Source organism: Bos taurus, chromosome 3 (genome assembly GCF_002263795.3).
Source record: "Bos taurus isolate L1 Dominette 01449 registration number 42190680 breed Hereford chromosome 3, ARS-UCD2.0, whole genome shotgun sequence".
Classification (NCBI taxonomy): Eukaryota; Metazoa; Chordata; class Mammalia; order Artiodactyla; family Bovidae; genus Bos; species Bos taurus.
This window is the reverse complement of record NC_037330.1, coordinates 25,808,540-25,831,914: the sequence shown is the minus strand read 5'-3', so window position 1 is coordinate 25,831,914 and position 23,375 is coordinate 25,808,540. Positions and strand designations below refer to the sequence as shown.

General features: G+C 41.2%; 1 protein-coding gene and 1 pseudogene across 5 annotated transcripts in view; one reads left to right on the top strand and one right to left on the bottom strand.

Annotated features, from left to right (window-relative positions):
• MAN1A2 (mannosidase alpha class 1A member 2) overlaps positions 1-23,375 on the top strand; it is a 185,368-nt gene that overhangs the window by 24,639 nt on the left and 137,354 nt on the right. For all 5 annotated transcript variants that reach the window (XM_059884660.1, XM_059884659.1, NM_001206877.1 and 2 more), the window contains exon 2: positions 9,015-9,270. In XM_059884660.1, coding sequence (XP_059740643.1) covers positions 9,015-9,270 — 256 coding nt within the window. The remainder of the gene's footprint in view (positions 1-9,014; positions 9,271-23,375) is intronic.
• Positions 21,639-22,538, bottom strand: LOC781612 (small ribosomal subunit protein eS4, X isoform-like; annotated as a pseudogene).

The following is a 23,375-nucleotide window of genomic DNA, read 5'->3' as shown; positions in this document are numbered from 1 at the left end:
CTAGAAATTTGATCCAACTGATGAAATTTAAAATCTAGAAATTTGGGCACTAAAATAAAATTTGAGGAGCCTCTTGAAAATGAAATTGAAATGAGGACAGATTACCTCAAGATGGTGGAGTGAAAGGACATGCGCTCACTCCTTACAAGAACACTGGAATCACAACTAACTGCTGAATAGTCATCAACAAAGTCAATTCTGGAACCTGCCAGAAAAAATACCCTACACCCAAGGTCAAAGGAGAAATCACAGTACGACGGTTGGAGGGGCATGATTGTGATAAAATCAAATCACATACCCACTGGATGAGCAGCCTACAAACTGGAGAACAATTGCAGCACAGAAGTTCTACTGGAATAAAAGTTCTGAGCCCTATGCCAGGCTGTCCAGTATGGGGGTATCTGGCAACAGGAGGAAGAGTCCCTAGAGAATCTGGCTTTGAAGTTTAGTTGCAAGACTTCCTCAGGACAGGGGGTGGGGGGAGGGAGACAGAAACTCTGCTCTTGGAGGGCACACACAAAGTCCTGTGTGCACCAGGACCCAGGGGAAAAAAGCTGTGACTCCATACAAGACTGAGCCAGACCTACCTCACCTCAGAGGTGAGGGGTATCTGGTGGCTCATTGCTGGGACAAATACACTGGTGGCAGCAGTTCTGGGAATTACTCATTCATGTGGCCCCTCTAGAGGCCACCATTAGCCTCACTAAACAGCCTGTAGGCTCCAGTGCTGGGACACCTCAGGACAAACAATGAACAGGGAGGGAACACTGCCCCATCCATCAACAGATAAGCACATTAAAGTTTTACTTAGCACAGCCATGCCCACCAAAGGGATAGGGCCAAGCTCTAGGGTACCACCAGTCCCACCCATTAGGAAGCTTGTACAAGCCTACAAGATAGCCTCATCTACCAGAGGGCAAACAGTAGAAGCAAGGAGAAGTACAGTCTTACAGCTTGTGAAACAAAAACCACAATCACAGAAACTTAAGACAAAATGTAATGGTAGAGGATTATGTCCCAGTTGAAGGAATAAGATAATAGCCTAGAAAAACAACCAAGTGAAGTGGAGATAGGCAACCTTTCAGGAAAAAAATTGAGAATAATGATAGGGAAGATGATCCAGTCTCGGACAAAGAATGGAGTCAAGGATTGAGAAGATGCAAGAAATGTTTAACAAAGACCTACAAGAACTAAAAAAAGGTGTTTTTATTCCAACCCCAAAGAAAGGCTATGCCAAAAAATGTTCAAACTACCACACAATTGCACTCATCCCACACGCTAGCAAAATAATGCTCAAAATTCTCCAAGCTGGGCCTCAAAGTATGTGAACCGTGAACTTCCAGATGTTCAAGCTGGATTTAGAAAAGAGGAACCAGAGATCAAATTGCCAACATCCATTGGATCATTGAAAAAGCACGAGAGTTCCAGAAAAACATCTGCTTTATTGACTACGCCAAAGCCTTTGACTGTGTGGATCACAACAAACTGTGGAAAATTCTTCAAGAGATGGGAATACCAGACCACCCCGACCTGCCTCCTGAGAAATCTGTATGCAGCTCAAGAAGCAACAGTTAGAACTGGATATGGAAGAAGACACCGGTTCCAAATTGGGAAAAGAATATTGTCACTCTGCTTATTCAATATATATGCAGAGTACATCATGTGAAATGCCGGGCTGGATGAAGCACAAGCTGTAATGAAGATTGCCGGGGGAAATATCAATAACCTCAGGTATGCGGATGACATTACCCTTTGGCAAATAGAAAAGAACTAAAGAGCCTCTTGATGAAAGTTAAAGAGGAGAGTCAAAAAGTTCAACATTCACAAAATGAAGATCATGGCATCTGGTCACATCACTTAGCAGATAGATAGGGAGACAGTGGAAACACTGACAGACTATTTTTTTGGGCTCCAAAATCACTGCAGATGATGACTGAAGTCAAGAAATTAAAAGACACTTGCTCCTTAGAAGAAAAGCTATGACCAACCTAGACAGCATATTAAAAGGCAGAGACGTTACTTGGCCAACAAAAGTCCATCTCGTCAAACTAGTCAAAGCTATGCTTTTTCCAGTAGTCATGTATTGATGTGAGAGTTGGACTATAAAGAAAGCTGAGCACCAAAGAATTGATGCTCTTGAACTGTGGTGTTGGAGAAGACTCTTGAGAGTCCCTTGGACTGCAAGGATATCAAACCAGTCAATCCTCAAGGAAATCAGTCCTGAATATTCATTTGAGAGACTGATGCTGAAGCTGAAACTTTAATACTTTGGTCACCTGATCCGAATTGACTTAATTTGATAAGACCCTGATGCTGGGAAATATTGAAGGCAGGAAGAGAAGGGGATGACAGAGGATGAGACAGTTGGATGGTATCGTTGACTTGATGGACATGAGTTTGAGCAAGCTTTGGGAGTTGGTGATAGGGAAGCCAGGCGTGCTGCAGTCCTTGGGGTCACAGAGTTGGACATGACTGAAAGACTGAACTGAAAAAGAACTAAAGAACGAACAGAGATAAACAATACAGTAATTGAAATGGAAAATACACTAGAAGGATTCAACAGTAGAATAACTTAAGCAGAAGAACAGATAATTGACCTGGAAGACAGAATGTTGGAAATCACTGCTGAGGAACAGAATAACAAAAAGAATGAAAAGAAATGAAGACAGTATAAGTGACCTCTGGGACAACATTCAATGTACTACCATTTGCATTATAGGAGTCCCAAAAGGAGAGGAGAGAGAGAAAGGATCTGAGAAAATATTTGAAGAGAAAATAGCTGAAAATTCACTTCCCTAACAAGGTCTTCCCTGGTAGCTCAGCTGGTAAATAATCTGCCTCCAATGCAGGAGACCCTGGTTCAATTCCTGGGTTAGGAAGATCCCCTAGAGAAGAGATAAGCTACCCACTCCAGTATTCTTGGGCTTCTCTGGTGGCTCAGATGGTAAAGAATTCGCCTGCAATGTGGGAGACTTGGATTTGATCCCTGGGTTGGGAAGACCCCCTGGAGGAGGGCAAGGCAACCCAGTCCAGTATTCTTGCCTATAGAAATCTCATGGACAGAGGAGCCTGGTGGGCTACAGTCCATGGGGTTGTGAAGAGTCGTACATGATTGAGTGACTAAGCACAGCACAACATTTCAAATGAAACAATCACCCAAGTTCACAAGGTGCAGAGGGTCCCAGGTAGGATAAACCTAAGGAGGAACATGCCAAGAGACACATAGTAATCACATTGACAAAAATTAAAGACAAATTTAAAATAATAAAAGCAAGGAAGGAAAAACAACAACATACAAAGGAACTCCCATAAGGTTTTCAGTCGATTTCTGTCCTGAAACTGCAGGCCAGAAGGAAGTGGCTCAATGTATTTAAATGATGAAAATGAAGAACCTACAATCAAGAATACTCTACCCAGTAAGGCTCTCATCCAGATTTAATATAGAAATCAAAAACTTTCAGGTAACAGGAGATGAGGTAGCTCACCACCAACAAAATCACCTTTGCTGAAAATGCTAAAGGAACTCTTTAGCAGGAAAGAGACCAGCAACTTAAAACAGCCTTGTGCTACATATATAGATTGCTATATCAAAACCTCACATAAACAGCAAACCCAAAAACTATATATACACAAAAACAGAGATGAAAAGATTTGGTATAATTAATGGCTTACATTTGTATAGAAAATTACAATTTATTAAGTCCTTATACTTAACCTTGGATATCACTAGCCAAGTGTTCAGTTCAGTCACTCAGTTGTCTCCGACTCTTTGTGACCCTATGAACCGTAGCACGCCAGGCCTCCCTGTCCATCACCAACTCCCATAGTCTACCCAAACTCATGTCCATTGAGTTGGTGATGCCATCCAACCATCTCATCCTCTGTCATCCCCTTCCCCTCCTGCCCTCAATCTTTCCCAGCATCAGAGTCTTTTCAGAAGAGTCAGTTCTTCACATCAGGTGGCCAAAGTATTGGAGTTTCAGCTTCAACATTAGTCCTTCCAATGAACACCCTTTAAGATGGACTTGTTGGATCTCCTTGCAGTCCAAGGGACTCTCAAGAGTCTTCTCCAACACCACAGTTCAAAAGCATCAATTCTTCTGTGCTCAGCTTTCTTTATAGTCCAACTCTCACATCCATACATGACCACTGGAAAAACCATAGCCTTGACTAGATGGACTTTTGTTGACAAAGTAATGTCTCTGCTTTTTAATATGCTGTCTAGATTGGTCATAGCTTTCTTCCAAGGAGTAAGTGTCTTTTAATTTCATGGCTGCAATCACCATCTGCAATGATTTTGGAGCCCAGAAAAATAAAGTCAGCCACTGTTTCCACTGTTTCCCCATCTATTTCCCATGAAGTGATGGGACCGGATGCCATGATCTTCGTTTTCTGAACGTTGAGCTTTCACCCAATTTTTTTGCTCTCCTTCACTTTCATCAAGAGGCCCTTTAGTTCTTCTTGACTTTTTGCCAAATGTATTAGGTTAGTATTACCTGTCTTGCTATCTTTATTGAGGAAAGTACTGGTCTTGGAGGTTTTTGAGTGACGTGTGTCAGGTTACAGAGTGAGTTGAGAGCAGAGATGGAACCAGAATCCTAGTCTCCTGACTTTTTGCTTAATTACTTTTACTGCAAGTACCTTTTTCCAACTGCAAAATGATTCTTCTTGGATATGTTCTCTAGGCCTAGGCACAATGTCTTCTGTTGGTAAGCAGGGGGAGAGGGATTGGAAAGCAGTTTGGTGGTACCTGCATATTTACCATAGTTATCTTATCTTTGGAGAAGAGAATGGCAACTCACTCTAGGATTCCTGCCTGGGAAATCCCATGGACAGAGGAGCCTGGTGGGCTACAGTCCATGAGGTCCCAAGAGTCAGACAGGCTGGAGCAACTATCACTATCTTATCTAAGATTTCATTCAGTGCTTATCTGCTGCTGATGCCCTCATCTGCCTGAGTCTCCTGAACAGATCAGCCCAGAATTATCCTTGGATGCATACTGGGGCCAACCTTGTTTCTTCTCTGCCATACTTTTCCTATATCTAGTCTTTCTGCAGATGGATTTTTTTCTTGCTACCCAAACGACCTTGTTTGTTCCCAGTTGTCTGGCTCTGCTGTGATTCCTCCTTTTTTCTCTTGTTTTTCTCATTAGTCCCTTTTCATAGTGAGCTATCCAATTTTATTTTTCTCTAAATGTTTAACATTTTATTTCTAATACTAGGCTGTGAATTGTTTTTTTTTTTTTTTCTCTTGATATATAATTCTGTGGTTTTCAACACATGTTGACATTTGTGTAAGCACAGAAATTAGGGTATGTAACAGTGCTACAATCCAGAAAAACTGTCTTGTATTATTCCTTTATAGTTAACCTCTCCCCTTTCCATAACTCCTGTCATCCACTGATATATATATAAATGTATATATTCATTATTCCTCTGTTTTTGTCTTTTTGAGAATGTCATGTAAAAGCAATTATATAGAATATAACTGTTGATACTGGCTTCTTTCATTCACATACTACCTTTGAAATTCATTCAAGTTGTGTGTTTGAATAGTTTTTTTTTTTATTGCTGAGTAGTTGGCACCCCACTCCAGTACTCTTGCCTGAAGAATCCCATGGATGGAGGAGCCTGGTAGGCTGCAGGCCATGGGGTTGCTAAAAGTCGGACATGACTGAGCGACTTCACTTTCACCTTTCACTTTAATGCATTGGAGAAGGAAATCGCAACCCACTCCAATGTTCTTGCCTGGAGAATCCCAGGGACTGGGGAGCCTGGTGGGCTGCCGACTATGGGGTTGCACAGGGTTGGACACGACAGAAGTGACTTAGCAGCAGCAGCAGTATTCCGGTGGCAACCCACTCCAGTACTCTTGCCTGGAAAATCCCATGGATGGAGGAGCCTGGTAGGCTTCAGTCCATGGGGTCGCTAATAGTCGGACACGACTGAGTGACTTCACTTTCCCTTTTTACTTTCATGCAATGGAGAAGGAAATGGCAGGCCACTCCAGTGTTCTTGCCTGGAGAATCCCAGGGACGGGGGAGTCTGGTGGGCTGCCGTCTATGGGGTCACGCAGAGTTGGACACAACTGAAGTGACTTAGCAGCAGCAGCAGCAGAAGCAGTATTCCCATAGGGTGAATGTACCACAGTATAAACAGTGGTTTGTTTAACCATTTACTTTTTGAAAGACATGAAGGTTATTTCCAGTTTTTGCCTGTTACAAATAAAGCTGTTATAAACATTTGTGTATAGGATTCCATCCTCCCCCATTTTTGAAATTGTGGTAAAATATGCATAACATAGGGGCTTCACAGGTGGCATTAGTGGTAAAGAACCCCCTTGCTAATGCAGGAGACATAAGAGATGCAGGTTCAATCCTGGGTTGGGAAGATAACCTGGAGGAGGGCATGGCAACCCAGTCCAGTATTCTTGCCTAGAGAATCTCATGGACAGAGGAACCTGATGGGCTACAGTCCATAGGGTTGCAAAGAATCAGACACAACTGAAGTGACTTGGCGCACACACACATACGCATAACGTAAAGTTTACCATCTTAACTATTTTCACATGTACAGTGCAGTGGTATTAAATGTATTCATATTACTGTGTAACCATCACCACCATCCATCTCCAGAATTCTTTTCATCTTGCAGAACTGAAACTGCTTATCAATTAAACAATAACTTCCCATTTTTTCCTTTCCTCAAGCCTCTCCTAACCATCGTTCTGCTGTTTTTCTGATTTTAACCTACCCTAAGACTCTCACGTAAGTGGAATTAAACGATATTTTTCTCTTTGTGACTGGCTTGTGTATAGGTTTTTATATGAGCATAAGCCTTAATTTCTCTGGGTTAAATGCCCAGGGAATTGCAGGATTCTATGATGGTTACATGTTTAGTTTTTAAAGAAACTGCTAAAGTTTTCCAAAGTGGCTGTACCATTCATTTTACTTTCTCACTAGCGACGTTGTAAGTCTAGGGTTTGAATTAAATTTCTAGAGCGGTAACTCTGGTGACCCCTTAGAGTAGTCATCATTGGATGATTTGGAAAATAGTAACTAACACTCCTGTATTCACTGATGTGGATTGTGGTGGAGGTGGAGAAAAGATTCAGGGCTCGATAGAAACCCAGTAGGTATCTACTGTAGTAGTGGTTTCTAAACTTGTATGCATACCAGAATCATCAGGGGAACTCTTTATAATTCAAATTCATGGATCCCATACAGACATGCTAAGTTGGAATCTGTATTTTTAACAAGGGCTAAAGCAAATTTTAAGTGATCATGCCCACAGTAGTTTGTCCATTGTGTTATAAGGTCTATGGAATTTACAAAATGTAAAAATTTCGGGAGCATATGGGGCTTCCCTGGTGGCTCAGTGGTGAAGAATCCACCTGCCAGTTCAGGAGACGTGTGTTTGATCCCTGGGTTGGGAAGATCACCTGAGGAGGAAATGGCAACCCAGTCCAGCATTCCTGCCTGGAGAATCCCATGGACAGAGGAGCCTGGTGGGCTGCAGTCCATGGGGTCGCTAGGAGTCGGACATGACTTAGTGACTAAACAACAACAACGTAATGGATATTCAACAAATAAGAAATTTCCAGCCCTCTTATTATCTTTTTCCTTATCTCTCTTTGACCCTATGTTTATATCTCCTTGTCTCTTTTTCACATCAGTTTATGAAGTGATCTTATGTATTTAAAATTTTTTAAAAATTGAAGTAATGTTGATTTACAGTGTTCTGTTAATTTCCAGTGTACAGCAAAGTGATTCAGTTATACACATATGTATTTTTTCATATTCTTTTCCACTTTGGTTTATTATAGGGTGTTGAATATTGGGAGGCCTGGTGTGCTGCAGTCCATTGGGTTGCAAAGAGTCAGATACCACCTGGTGACTGAACAGCAGCAACAACTGAATATAATTCCCTGTACTATACAATAGGACCTTGTTGTTTATTATATGGTCCCCTCTGATACTTAATTCTGTTTTTTCAGTTACAAATAATCTCGTCTTGGATAAACCTAATTGGCTGTGATACTACCACTGTGCAAAGCTTAATTCTGTGTTTTATTTTCTCTTCCCCCATCTAGTTTTTCACTAGTCTTTCTTTTTTTTTTTTTCCCCAATGTGTCTAATAGGTTATTGACTACTACTTTCTCTGTTTTCACTTGGTCCTTAAATTGTAACTTACTAGGTTCCCTCTTCCTACTATGGAAAGTGTTTGCTGCTCAGCATCTGGGGCTTATTTTCTTTCTCATACAAAGATATATTTATCCTGCTCTTGGGGCTTCCCTCATAGCTCAGTTGGTAAAGAATCCGCCTGCAATGCAGGAGACCCCTGTTTGATTCCTGGGTCAGGAATATTCGCTGGAGAAAGGATAGGCTACCCTCTCCAGTATTCTTGGGCTTTCCTTATGGCTCAGCTGGTAAAAAATCTGCCTGCAATGCAGGAAACCTGGGTTCGATCCCTGAGTTGGGAAGATCCCATGGAGAAGGGAAAGGCTACCCACTCTAGTATTCTGCCCTGGAGAATTCCATGGACTGTATAGTTCTGCTGTTGCTGCTGCTGCTGCTAAGTCGCTTCAGTCGTGTCTGACTCTCTGTGACCCCAAAGACAGCAGCCCACCAGGCTCCTCTGTCCCTGGGATTCTCCAGTCAAGAATACTGGAGTGGGTTGCCATTTTTTTCTCCAATGCATGCATGCATGCATGCTAAGTCGCTTCAGTCGTGTCCGACTCTGTGCAACCCCATTGACAGCAGCCCACCAGGCTCCTCTGTCCACAGGATTCTCTAGGCAAAAATACTGGAGTGGGTTGCCATTTCCTTCTCCAACTGTATAGTTCATGGGGTCTCAAAGAGTCAGACACAACTGAGAGACTTTCACTTGTATAGGGAGATCCAAGTCTCTCTCATGGGTTGTTCTTTCTTTTCGATGGCAGGAGTAGAAAACAACTATCAAGGTTTGGTGAAGGAAGCTTTAAGTTTTGTATTTATTTTTCTCCTCTTCTTACAGGGAAGAAGAAGAACGTTTGAGAAATAAAATTCGAGCTGATCACGAGAAGGCTCTAGAAGAAGCAAAAGAAAAATTAAAAAAGTCAAGAGAGGAAATCCGAGCAGAAATACAGACAGAGAAAAATAAGGTAGTCCAAGAAATGAAGATAAGAGAGAAAAAGCCACTGCCAGCAGTTCCTATACCAAACCTTATAGGAACACATGGTGGAGACCCGGAAGATAATGACCTAAGAGAGAAAAGGGAAAAAATTAAAGAGGTAATAAGCTGAGATTTGTGATATGGGGTGGTTAGGGATATAGGTATGCATTTGACTGGGTGTGAGTTTATCTGTCTGTCTGTATTTATGCCATCTGTGGTACAGACTTTGTCATACTTTGATCAAATTGTTTGTTTTGAGGTCAGAATTGTAGTTCAGTTTACAAGATGGCCTCAAGTGCTAAAACTCTCTTAATATCAATCATAATTACAGGATACTTAAAATTTTTGATATGATGTTGATTGGATAGTTAAGCTGCTTATCTTGTGTTCAGAGAACTTTTGATACTCAATATTTTATAAATAATGTAGAATAGACCCATAAACAGTTTATCATTTAATAAGAAATTTCATAAATATCTGTTTTCAAGGACCTCTGCTTGTTACTAGTTTCTGAAGAGTTAGCAAGTTTCTGAAGAGCTAGCTTTATATGTACCATCTTTCAAGGAACCCGTCGTGATACCACTTAACCATACTGCAGATTAAGAACACATCTTTCCAAAGAGTCTCAATGAATTTAATGGGGAAGGATTGATTTCAGCATTATTGAAATTTGTTTGGTCTCAGGAGTCTTTCAGTTTTGTTATTCTAAGGGTTCTTTGGAGATAAAATACCAGAATGAGAAGGAATCTAGTGAATGTTTTAGTAGAACTTTGTTAATTAGAAATCCTGCTAATGCTGGGTAGAGTTTTAGTTTTACTGTTGTGAAGAAACAGATTTTGAAATAGCATAAACAGTATTTAAAATTGATTGTTTATCATAACATAAGACAATACGTTTAGTTCAAATAGATATCTATTAGGATATATTCTAGTAGTGAATATGGAAGATTTGCAGGTATTTTAGCATCCTTTATGAATTAGTATAAGTTATGTACTTTGATTTTACCTTACTCTGGATTCTATGTTTTGTGTTCAGGCTGCTTGAGGCACTTTCTTTGGGCAGTGTTGAGGAAAAGGCAGTGGCACCCCACTCCAGTACTTTTGCCAGGAAAATCCCATGGACGGAGGAGTCTGGTAGGCTGCAGTCCATGGGGTCGCTAGAGTCAGACATGACTGAGCGACTTCCCTTTCACTTTTCACTTGCATGCATTGGAAAAGGAAATGGCAACCCACTCCAGTGTTCTTGCCTGGAGAATCCCAGGGACAGGGGAGCCTGGCGGGCTGCCATCCATGGGGTTGCACAGAGTCGGACACGACTGAAGTGACTTAGCAGCAGCAGCAGCAGAGGAGACTTTGATAATATTTTTTAATGTCATTAGAATTTATTGAAATACTTTCTGATGTACGTAATAATTCACATAGATAACACTGTGTGTTTCAGTTCAGTTCAGTCCCTGAGTAGTGTCTGACTCTTTGCGACCCCATGGACTACAGCATGTCAGGCTTCCCTGGGGACCTACTACTACCCACAGGTTCAGTGATACACTGGGAGTACTCATAGAACTTAGCAAACTGTTATATTCATGGTTTATTCATTGAAAGCATACAGATTAAAATCAATAGAAAAGGCATATAGGACAAAGTCCAGTAGACCAGGAAAAGCTTCTCATTGTCCTCTCACAGTGGAATGATATCAGTTCAGTTCAGTTCAGTCGCTTAGTCGAGTCCGACTCTTCGTGACCCCATGAATTGCAGCACGCCAGGCCTCCCTGTCCATCACCAACTCCCAGAGTTCACTCAGACTCATGTCCATCGAGTCAGTGATGCCATCCAGCCATCTCATCCTCTGTCGTCCCCTTCTCCTGCCTGCAATCCCTCCCAGCATCAGAGTCTTTTCCAATGAGTCAACTCTTTGCATGAGGTGGCCAAAGTACTGGAGTTTCAGCTTTAGCATCATTCCTTCCAAAGAAATCCCAGGGCTGATCTCCTTTAGAATGGACTAGTTGGATCTCCTTGCAGTCCAAGGGACTCTCAAGAGTCTTCTCTAACACCACAGTTCAAAAGCATCAATTCTTTGGTGCTCAGCTTTTTTCATAGTCCAACTCTCACATCCATACGTGACCACAGGAAAAACTATAGCCTTGACTAGACAGACCTTTGTTGGCAAAGTAATGTCTCTGCTTTTGAATAAGCTATCTAGGTTGGTCATAACTTTCCTTCCAAGGAGTAAGCGTCTTTTAATTTCATGGCTGCAGTCACTATCAGCAGTAATTTTGGAGCTCAAAAAAATAAAGTCTGACACTGTTTCCACTGTTTCTCCATCTGTTTCCCATGAAGTGATGGGATGGGATGCCATGATCTTCGTTTTCTGAATGTTGAGCTTTAAGCCAACTTTTTTTCTCTCCACTTTCATTTTCATCAAGAGGATTTTGAGTTCCTCTTCACTTTCTGCCATAAGGGTGGTGTCATCTGCATATCTGAGGTGATTGATATTTCTCCCAGCAAACTTGATCCCAGCTTGTGCTTCTTCCAGCCTAGCGTTTCTCATGATGTACTCTGCATAGAAGTTAAATAAGCAGGGTGACAATATACAGCCTTGACGTACTCCTTTTCCTATTAGGAACCAGTCTTTTGTTCCATGTCCATTCTAACTGTTGCTTCCTGACCTGCATATAGGTTTCTCAGGAGGCAGGTCAGGTGGTCTGGTATTCCCATCTCTTTCAGAATTTTCCACAGTTTCTTGTGATCCACACAGTCAAAGGCTTTGGCATAGTCAATAAAGCAGAAATAGATGTTTTTCTGGAACTCTCTTGCTTTTTCCATGTTCCAGCAGATGTTGGCTATTTGATCTCTGGTTCCTCTGCCTTTTCTAAAACCAGCTTGAACATCAGGAAGTTCACGGTTCACATATTGCTGAAGCCTGGCTTGGAGAATTTTGAGCATTACTTTACTAGTGTGTGAGATGAGTGCAATTGTGTGGTAGTTTCAGCATTCTTTGGCATTGCCTTTCTTTGGGATTGGAATGAAAACTGACCTTTTCCAGTCCTGTGGCCACTGCTGAGTTTTCCAAATTTGCTGGCAAATTGAGTGCAGCACTTTCACAGCATCATCTTTCAGGATTTGAAATAGCTCCACTGGAATTCCATCACCTCCACTAGCTTTGTTTGTAGTGATGATTTCTAAGGCCCACTTGACTTCACATTCCAGGATGTCTGGCTCTAGGTGAGTGATCACATCATTGTGATTATCTTGGTCTTGAAGATCCTTTTTGTACAGTTCTTCTGTGTATTCTTGCCACCTCTTCTTAATATCTTCTGCTTCTGTTAGGTCCATACCATTTCTGTCCTTTATTGAGCCCATCTTTGTGTGAAATATTCCCTTGGTATCTCTAATTTTCTTGAAGAGATCTCTGGTCTTTCCCATTCTGTTGTTTTCCTCTATTTCTTTGCATTGGTCTCTGAGGAAGGCTTTCTTATCTGTTCTTGCTGTTCTTCAGAACTCTGCATTCAGATGCTTATATCTTTCCTTTTCTCCTTTGCTTTTTGCTTCTCTTCTTTTCACAGATATTTGTAAGGCCTCCCCAGACAGCCATTTTGCTTTTTTGCATTTCTTTTCCATGGGGATGGTCTTGATCCCTGTCTCCTGTACAGTGTCACGAACCTCTGTCCATAGTTCACCAGTCACTCTATCTATCAGATCTAGGCCCTTAAATCTATTTGTCACTTCCACTGTATAATCATAAGGGATTTGATTTAGATCATACCTGAATGGTCTAGTGATTTTCTCTACTTTCTTCAACTTAAGTCTGAATTTGGCAATAAGGAGTTCATGATCTGAGCCACAGTCAGCTCCTGGTCTTGTTTTTGCTGACTGTATAGAGCTTCTCCATCTTTGGCTGTGAAGAATATAATCAATCTGATTTCGGTGTTGACCATCTGGTGATGTCCACGTGTAGAGTCTTCTCTTGTGTTGTTGGAAGAGGGTGTTTGCTATGACCAGTGCATTTTCTTGGGAAAACTCTATTGGTCTTTGCCCTGCTTCATTTTGTATTCCAAGGCCAAATTTGCCTGACTCCGGGTGTTGCTTGACTTCCTACTTTTGCATTCCAGTCCCCTATCATGAAAAGGACATCTTTTTTGGGTGTTAGTTCTAAAAGGTCTTGTAGGTATTCATAGAACCATTCAGCTTCTTCAGCGTTACTGGCTGGGGCATAGACTTGGATTACTGTGATATTGAATGGTTTGCCTCGGAAACGAACAGAGATCATTCTGTCATTTTTGAGATTGCATCCAAGTAGTGCATTTCGGACTGTTTTGTTGACCATGTTGGCTACTCCATTTCTTCTAAGGGATTCCTGCCCGCGGTAGTAGATATAATGGTCATCTGAGTTAAATTCACGCATTCCAGTCCATTTCCTAGAATGTTGACATTCACTCTTGCCATCTCCTGTTTGACCACTTGTAATTTGCCTTGATTCATGGACCTGACATTCCAGTTTCCTAAGCAATATTGCTCTTTACAGCATCAGACCTTGCTTCTATCACCAGTCATATCCACAACGGGGTATTGTTTTTGCTTTGGCTCCATCCCTTCATTCTTTCTGGAGTTATTTCTCCACTGATCTCCAGTAGCATATTGGGCACCTACTGACGTGAGGAGTTCCTCTTTCAGTATCCTGTCATTTTGCCTTTCATACTGTTCATGGCGTTCTCAAGGCAAGAATACTGAAGTGGTTTGCCATTCCTTTCTCCAGTGGACCACATTCTGTCAGACCTCTCCACCAGACCCACCCTTCTTGGTTGGCCCCACGGGTATGGCTTAGTTTCATTGAATTAGACAAGGCTGTGGTCCTAGTGTGGTTAAATTGACTAGTTGTCTGTGATTATGGTTTCAGTGTGTATACCCTCTGATGCCCTCTTGCAACACCTACCATCTTACTTGGGTTTCTCTTACCTTGGACGAGGGGTATCTCCTCACCGCTGCCCCTCCTGACCTTGAACATGGAGTGATATGGACGGTGCTTAATTCTCCCAGAAATGATATGTGGCAGTATGTGTGATGTATTACCAACCAGAGAAGTAAACCTGAGCCTTGGTGTCCAGGTTTTTGGGGTTTTTTTAATTATTATTTTTTATTCAGTTCAGTCACTTAGTTGTGTCCGACTCTTTTTGACCCCATGGATTGCAGCATTCCAGGCTTCCCTGTCCATCACCAACTCCTGAAGCTTGCTCAAGCTCATGTCCATCGAGTTAATGATTCCATCCAGCCATCTCATCCTATGTTGTCCCCTTTTCTTTCTGCCTTCAATCTTTCCCAGCATCAGGGTCTTTTCTAGTGAGTCAGTTCTTCGCATCAGGTGGCCAAAGTATTGGAGTTGCAGCTTCAGCATCAGTCCCTCAAATAAATACTCAGGACTGATTTCCTTGAAGACTGATTATTTGATGTCCTTGCAGTCCAAGGGACTCTCTGAAGAGTCTTCTCCAGCACCAGAGTTCAAGAGCATCAATTCTTTGGTGCTCAGCTTTCTTTATAGTCAAATTCTCACATCCATACATGACTACTGGAAAAAACATAGCTTTGACTAGACGGACCTTTGTTGGCAAAGTAATGTCTCTGCTCATTAATATGCAGTCTAAGTTGGTGATAGCTTTTCTTCAGGGAGCAAGCATCTTTTAATTTCATGGCTGCAATCACCATCTACAGTGATTCTGGACCCCTAAAAAGCCAAGTCTGTCACTGTTTCCATTGTTTCCCCATCTATTAGCCATGATGTGATGGGACCGTATGCCATGATCTTTGTTTTTTGAATGAGTTTTAATCCAGTTTTTTCACTCTCCTCTTTCACTTTCATCAAGAGGCTCTTTAGTTCTTCACTTTCTGCCATAAGGGTGGTGTCATCTCCATATCTGAGGTTGTTGATATTTCTCCTGGCATTCTTTAACCCAGCTTGTGCTTCATCCAGCCCAGCATTTTGTGTGATGTACTCTGCATATAAGTTAAATAAGGAGTGTGACAGTATACAACCTTGACATACTCCTTCCCCAGTTTGGAAGCACTCTTGTTCCATGTCCAGTTCTAACTATTGCTTCTTGAGCTGTGTACAGATTTCTCAAGAAGCAGATTAGGTGATCTGGTATTCCCATCTCTTTCAGAATTTTCCACAGTTTGTTGTGATCCACACAATCAAAGGCTTTGGTGTAGTCAATAAATCAGAAGTACATGTTTTTGTAGAACTCTCTTGCTTTTTCTATGATCAGTGGAAATTGGCAATTTGATCTCTGGTTCCTCTGCACATTCAAAATCCAGCTTGAACATCTGGAAGTTCACAGTTCACATACTGTTGAAGCCTGGCTTGGAGAATTGGAGCATTACTTTGCTAGCGTGTGGGATGAGTGCAATTGTGCAGTAGTTTGAACATTCTTTGGCATTGGTCTTCTTCGGGATTGGAATGAAAACACCTTTTCCAGTCCTGTGGCTACTGCTGAGTTTTCCAAATTTGCTGTCATATTGAGTGCAGCACTTTCACAGCATCATCTTTTAGGATTTGAAATAGCTCAACTGGGATTCCATCACCTCCACTAGCTTTGTTTGTAGTGGTGCTTCCTAACGCCCACTTAACTTTGCACTCCAGGATGTATGGCTCAAGGTGAGCGATCACACCATCGTGGTTATCTGGGTCATGAAGATCTTTCTTGTATAGTTCTTCTGTGTATTCTTGCCACCTCTTCTCAGTATCTTCTGCTTCTGTTAGGTCCATACCATTTCTGTCCTTTATCGAGCCTATCTTTGCATGAAATGTTCCCTTGGTATCTCTAATTTTCTTGAAGAGATCTCTAGTCTTTCCCATTCTGTTGTTTTCCTCTATTTCTTTGCATTGGTCTCTGAGGAAGGCTTTCATATCTCTCCTTGCTAATCTTTGGAACTCTGCATTCAGATGGGTATATCTGTCCTTTTCTCCTTTGCCTTTAGCTTCTCTTCTTGTCTCACATCTTTGTAAGGCCTCCTCAGAAAATCATTTTGCCTTTTTGCCTTTCTTTTTCTTGGGGATAGTCTCGATCACTGCTTCCTGTAGAAGGTCACTAACCTCTGTCCATAGTTTCAGGCACTCTGTCAATTCTGATCCCTTGAATCTATTTGTCACTTCTACTGTATAATCAAGGGGTTTTGTTTAGGTCATACCTGAATGATCTAGTGGTTTTCCCTACTTTTTTCAGTTTAAGTCTTGAATTTTGCAGTAAGAGATCATGATCTGAGCTACAGTCACCTCCAGTCTTGTTTTTGCTGACTGTATAGAGCTTCTCCATCTTCAGCTGCAAAGAATATATTTAATGTGATTTTGGTATTGGCCATCTCATTATGTCCATGTGTAGAGTAGTTTCTTGTGTTGTTGGAGGAGGATGTTTGCTATGATCAGTGCATTCTTTTGGCAACGCTCTGTTTGCCTTTGCCCTGCTTCATTTTGTACTCCAAGGCCAAATTTTCCTGTTACTCCAGGTATCTCTTGACTTCCTACTTTTGCATTCCAGTCCCCTATGATGAAAAGGACATCTTTTCTGGGTGTTAGTTCTGAAAGGTCTTGTATGTCATCATAGAGCTGTTCTGCTTTACCTTCTTTGGCATTAGTGGTTGTGTCATAGGCTTGGATTACTGTGATGTTGAATGATTTGCCTTGGAAACAAACAGAGATCATTCTATGATTTTTGAGATTGTACCCAGTACTGCATTTCAGACTGTTGACTATGAGGGCTACTCCATTGCTTTTAAGGGATTCTCGCCCACAGTAGTAGATATAATGATCGTCTGAATTTAATTTGCCCATTCCAGTCCATTTTAGTTCACTAATTCCTAAAATGTCGATGCCCACTCTTGCCAGCTCCTGTTGGACCACTTCCAATTTATCTTGATTCATGGACCTACATTCCAGGTTTCGATGGAATATTGTTCTTTACAGCATCAGACTTTACTTCCATCACCAGTCATATCCACTAGTGGGCATTGTTTTTGCTTTTACTCTGTCTCTCCATTCTTCCTGGAGTTATTTCTCATTCTTTTCCAGTTGCATATTGAGCACCTATCAGCCTGGGGAGTTCATCTTTTAGCATCATTTCTTTTTGCCTTTTCATACTGTTCATGGGGTTCTCAAGGCAAGAATACTGAAGTGGTTTTCCATTCCCTTCTCCAGTGGACCATGTTTTGTCAGAACTCTTCACTATGACTTGTCTGTGTTGGGTGGCCATGGCTTATAGTTTCATTGAGTTAGACAAGGCTGTGATCCATGTGATCAGTTTGGTTAGTTTTCTGTGATTGTGGTTTTCATTCTCTCTGCCCTCTGACGGATAAGGACAAGAGACTTATAGAAGCTTCTTGATGGGAGAGACTGACTGGGGGGAAACTGCGTCTGATTGGTGCGGCCTTGCTCAGTAAATGTTTAATCCAATTTCCTGTTGATGGCTGGGGCTCTGCTCCCTCCCTGTTGCTTGGCCTGAGACGAAACTGTGGTAGAGTTAATGTACCTGGTAATGGCAGCCTCCTTCAAAAGGACTTGTGCACGTATTGTTGTATTCAGTGTCTCTGACCCCATAGCTGACCCCATAGCAGACCACTGTTGATCCACGTGTCTGCTGGAGACTGCTGGACACTCATGGGCAAGTTTGCTCCTTGTGGAGACTCTTCCTTTCTTCTGGCTCCTGGTCTGCTAAAGGTTTTGTTTGTGTTCTCCAAGAGTCTGTTTCCCCAGCCCTGCAGAAGTTCTATAATCAAATCCCACTGGCCTCCAAAGTTGGATTTCCTGGGGGTTCTCAGTCCCTTTGCCAGATCCTCAGGTTGGGAAATCTGTTGCTTTGTGCTGTGCTTAGTTGCTCAGTTGTGTCCAACTCTTTGTGATCCCATGGACTGTAGCCCACCAGGCTCCTTTGTCCATGCGGATTCTCTCAGTAAGAATACTGGAGTGGGTTGTCATGCCCTCCTCCAGGGGATCTTCCCAACCCAGGGATCAAACCCAGGTCTCCCTAATTGCAGGCAGATTCTTTACCATCTGAGCCACCAGGGAAGCCCATGTAGGCTTGGCCCATGTAGTCTTAATTAAGCCCATGTAGTCTTAATTCTCCAGTCCCTCCAGAGATCAGGCTGATTCCATGTGTTTCAAGGTCCCCACCATAAATCACATTATTAGCATAAACTGTCTGACATGACTCAAGGCTTTAGGTAAACAAAAATGCTCCTCACAGGCAGAATAATAAAAGTTTAGAGGTTATTTTCCAGGAGCCTGGCTTAGGCCAAATCTTTTCTGAGGATGTGTAGGGTTTGGACAACCCAGACCTGCTGAGTGAATCCTTTAGATAACATCGTGTTATCTAGTGTTCTTGTAGATTAACATAAAACTTAAGAATCCCTGTGCAGGGTCCTGTTAAAAATTATGGTTGATGCCTTAGCAAGGAGAGAAAGTTGAGACCTAACCTGCAGGGGAAGATGCTAATAAGAAGCAAGGTGATGTGCATTACCTGCAGAATATCTGAAAAAGTTTCAAGAATTAAAGCACTATTTACTTCTGAAGGCAGGGGTATAAAATAGAGCTGGAAAAGGATTATTTGAAAGTTTTAAAAGGAGCTTTTAACCCCTAAATCTCCAATTCTGTCCTCCCTTTCCCAAAAGAAAACTAAAAGTTTACTTTTGGATGGATAAATTAGAGAAGATCTAGATATGGGAAATACCAGCTATGGTATGGCTGAGGGGAAGGGGCAGAAGTTATTCTAAAAAAATGAAGAGTGTTGGAGGTAGAGAGCATTAAGTGAAAAATGGATTCTGAATATTGAGACAGCTTTATTCTGCTAGACTTTTAAAATTCTGCTAATCAAATTTATTTTCAGTAAGCAGGAAAATGAAGGATTTTTCTCTGGGGAGACCTGACTATGACTGGCACAAGAGGAAAGAGTTACTCTGTTCTTCAGTAAAATGCCCCATGGGTTTCACCTGATCTCCCTAAGATGAAACTCAGTCAACAAGTCTAGCCTGTTCATTGACAGCCTTTGATTATTTTATAAGTGCTTTACTCATATGTGAAGAGCAAACCAAAGAACACCTGACATGTATAAAAAGTTTGTTACATGAGAGAAATGGAAGAAAAGAATTTAGAGCATACAAAAACCATGCAGGGTCCAGAATACATGTATCTAAAAAGAAATAACATCTTTAGAGTGCCAAAAAACTAAATTTATAAAATGCGAATTAGTTATAAAAAGGAACATTTACAGAATAAGAAAGAGTTCTTGGAAAATAAAAATGTGATAGTTTTAAAATTCAAGAGAAGAATTGGAAGATAAAATTGAGCATCTTTCTCAGAAGGACAAAATTCAGTTCAGTTCAGTTGCTCAGTCGTGTCACAAAAGGTTGAGAAAATAAGAAAAATGATAAGATCAGTCTGTAACATCTAATAAATGATTGATTAGTGGTTTTGAAAAGAGAACATGGAAAATAGAGGGGAAGAATTCAGAGACACAGTTCAAAGGTTCCTACTGAAATTTTAGAACGAAGTTTTAGAAAATTTTAGAAAAAGTGGCATAACAGATCCTAAAAGTTTATAGAGAAAAAAATAGTTCCACCCAAAAGATTGGGATTGTGTATAATGGCACATTAGATTCTTCAACAATAATATTAGAAACTGAAAGAGTGTGGAGCTAAGGCTTAGAAAGAATTATGTATTCAGCCAAATTATGACTCAAATCTGAGGGAAAAATATTTTTAGACATTTTGTCAGATTGCTACTAGAAAATATGCTTCAGCATAAAAATAGGGATATAAAGTGATTTTGGAAACAGGTGATCTGTCACTAGACAGAGAAAGCAAGGGCACTGTCAGGATTGTGAAAATGGGAATCAGGAGGATGCTGGCTGTACTTCAGGTAGAGGGAACGGAACTCCCCTTTATATTAGGAGGAAGGAGCCTCAGAAAGGATTTATCAGAGAATAAACTGAAACTGACAGTTTTCTGGTGTGTTTGATAATTTTGAGAGAGGTTTTGAAACTCGTTTAATTTGGAAGTAAATTAATAATTTTTACTAAAACTACATCAATAATAAACCGCACCAAACTTCAGACCAGTAGTTAACAGCAGGGAAAACAAAAATTGAACAAATTAATATATCAATAGTAATATAAGAAAAAAACTGTTAACTATATTGAAAGAGTGAGACAGGGAATATAAATGGAAAACTATATATAGGGGTGGGTTGATAGTTTATAAGAAAGCTAAATTAACTACAGGGGCATATAGTAAACAGCTAAATTTTTTTTTAAATCAAGAACTCACCCTGTAAACTATACAGTGGTAAATAGAAAAACGGGTGAAAGTTTAAGTAATTGGCTCAGGAAAAGGGGAAGTTAGGAAAGTGGGGAAGATAGGACAGGCTATTAGAATTTTAAAAAATTCAACATCATTGAGACATATTTTATGTACCGTAAAATGTGTCTATTTTAAGAGTTCAGCTTGATGAGTTTGGACAGTTGTACACACCGGTGTAACAATTGCAGTCAAGCTGTGAATAACATCCATCATCTCAAAATAGTTTGTGTCCCTCTTCAGTCAGTTCACCCGATTCCTTGGCCCCAGGCAACTACTGATCTGCCTTTAGTCATTTAAGATTAGATTTGTCTTTTTTAGAGTTTCAATCAAACGGTCATCCTCTATCGTTCCCTTCTCCTGCCCCCAATCCCTCCCAGCATCAGTCTTTTCCAATGAATTAACTCTTCACATGAGGCAGCCAAAGTACTGGAGTTTCAGCTTTAGCATCATTCCTTCCAAAGAAATCCCAGGGCTGATCTCCTTCAGAATGGACCGGTTGGATCTCCTTGCAGTCCAAGGGACTCTCTGAAGAGTCTTTTCCAACACCACAGTTCAAAAGCATCAATTTTTCGGTGCTCAGCTTTCTTTATAGTCCAACTTTCACATCCATACATGACTACTGGAAAAACCATAGCTTTGACTAGATGGACTTTTGTTGGCAAATGTCTCTGCTTTTTAATATGCTGTCTAGGTTGGTCATAGCTTTTCTTCCAAGGAGCAAGTGTCTTTTAATTTCATGGCTGCAGTCACCATCTACTGTGATTTTGGAACCCTAAAAAATAAAGTTTCTCACTGTTTCCATTATTTCCCTGTCTATTTGCCATGAAGTGATGGAACCAGATGCCATGATCTTAGTTTTCTGAATGTTGAGTTTTAAGCCAGCTTCTTCACTCTGTTCTTCCACTTTCATCAAGAGGCTCTTTAGTTCTTCTTCACTTTCTGCCATAAGGGTGTTGTCATCTGCATATCTGAGGTTATTGATATTTCTCCTGGCAATCTTCATTCCACCTTGTGCTTCTTCCAGCCTGGCATTTTGTATGATGTACTCTGCGTCTAAGTTAAATAAGCAGAGTGACAGTATATAGCTTTGACATGCTCCTTTTCCTATTTGGAACCAGTCTGTTGTTCCATGCCCAGTTCTAACTGTTGCTTCTTTTTTTTTTTTTTTTTCTTCACTTGGTATTATCTTTAATTACAAAGACTTTTCCAATCACATCACATAGAGATCATTTTATCCACTGCTCTGTTTGGCTGCCAATCTCTTATCTCTCTCCTCAGCAATGGTAAGGTGAATACCCTTTCCACGGGGAAGAGAGATCCACGGTTTGTTGCCTTTGCCAATAACGAAAATGTTTTGAGAGCCGTTTGGCAAAGCTGTTGCCGTTCGCATCTTTCACATGAACTACATCAAAAGAACCTGGATGCCTCTCCCGGTTTGTAATCACACCAATTCTTCGCAGGTTAGCACCTCCAGTCACCATACACAGGTTACCAGTGTCAAATTTGATGAAATCAGTAATCTTGCCAGTCTCCAAGTCAGTCTGAATGGTATCATTCACCTTGATGAGGGGATCAGGGTAATGGATGGTACGAGCGTCATGGGTTACCAGATGAGGGATTCCTTTGGTTCCCACAAATATCTTTCTTACTTTGCACAATTTATACTTGGCCTCCTCAGGTGTAATACGATGAACAGCAAAGCGACCCTTGGTGTCATAGATCAAACGAAAATTCTCTCCAGTCTTAACAATGCTGATGACATCCATAAAACCAGCAGGGTAGGTTATATCTGTGCGGACTTTGCCATCGATCTCAATGAAATGCTGCATGCAAATCTTCTTTACTTCATCTCCAGTTAGGGCATACTTAAGTCTATTCCTTAGGAAAATGATTAGGGGGAGACACTCCCTTAGCTTGTAAGGGCCGGTAGATGGACAAGGGGCAAACACACCAGTCAGTTTATCCAGCATCCAATGTTTTGGAGCTGCTACGCGTTTCAGGTGCTTCTTGGGACCCTGAGCCATGGCTGCGCTAGGCACGAAAAGAGCCTAACTGTTGCTTCTTGAGCTGCATACAGATTTATCAGGAGGCAGGTCAGGTGGTCTGGTATTCCCATCTCTTGAAGAATTTTCCACAGTTTGTTGTGATCCATCCAGTCAGCTTTGGTGTAGTCAGTAAAGCAGAAATAGATGTTTTTCTGGAACTCTTGGGCTTTTTTGATGATCCAACAAATTTTGGCAATTTGATCTCTATCTTTTTAAAATCCAGCTTGAACATCTGGAAGTTCACAGTTCACATACTGTTGAAGCCTGACTTGGAGAATTTTGAGCATTACTTTGCTAGCGTGTGAGATGAGTGCAATTGTGTGGTAGTTTGAACATTCTTTGGCATTGCCTTTCTTTGGGATTGGGATGACCTTTTCCAGTCCTGTGGCCACTGCTGAGTTTTCCAAATTTGCTGGCATATTGAGTGCAGCACTTTTACAACATCATCTTTTAGAAATAGCTCAACTGGAATTCTATCACCTTCACAAACTTTATTCGTGGTGATGCTTCCTATGGCTCACTTGACTTCACATTCCAGGATGTCTGGCTCTAGGTGAATGATCACATCACCGTGATTATCTGGGTCATGAATATAGTTTTTGGATAGTTCTTCTGTGTATTCTTGCCACCTCTTCTTAATGTCTTCTGCTTCTGTTAAGTCCACACCATTTCTGTTCTTAATGGTGCCCATCTTTGCATGAAAAGTTCCCTTGGTATCTCTGATTTTCTTTCCCATTCTATTGTTTTCCTCTATTTCTTTGCATTGATTGCTGAGGAAGGCTTTCTTATCTCTCCTTGTAATTCTTTGGAACTCTGCATTCAGATGGGTTTATCTTTCCTTT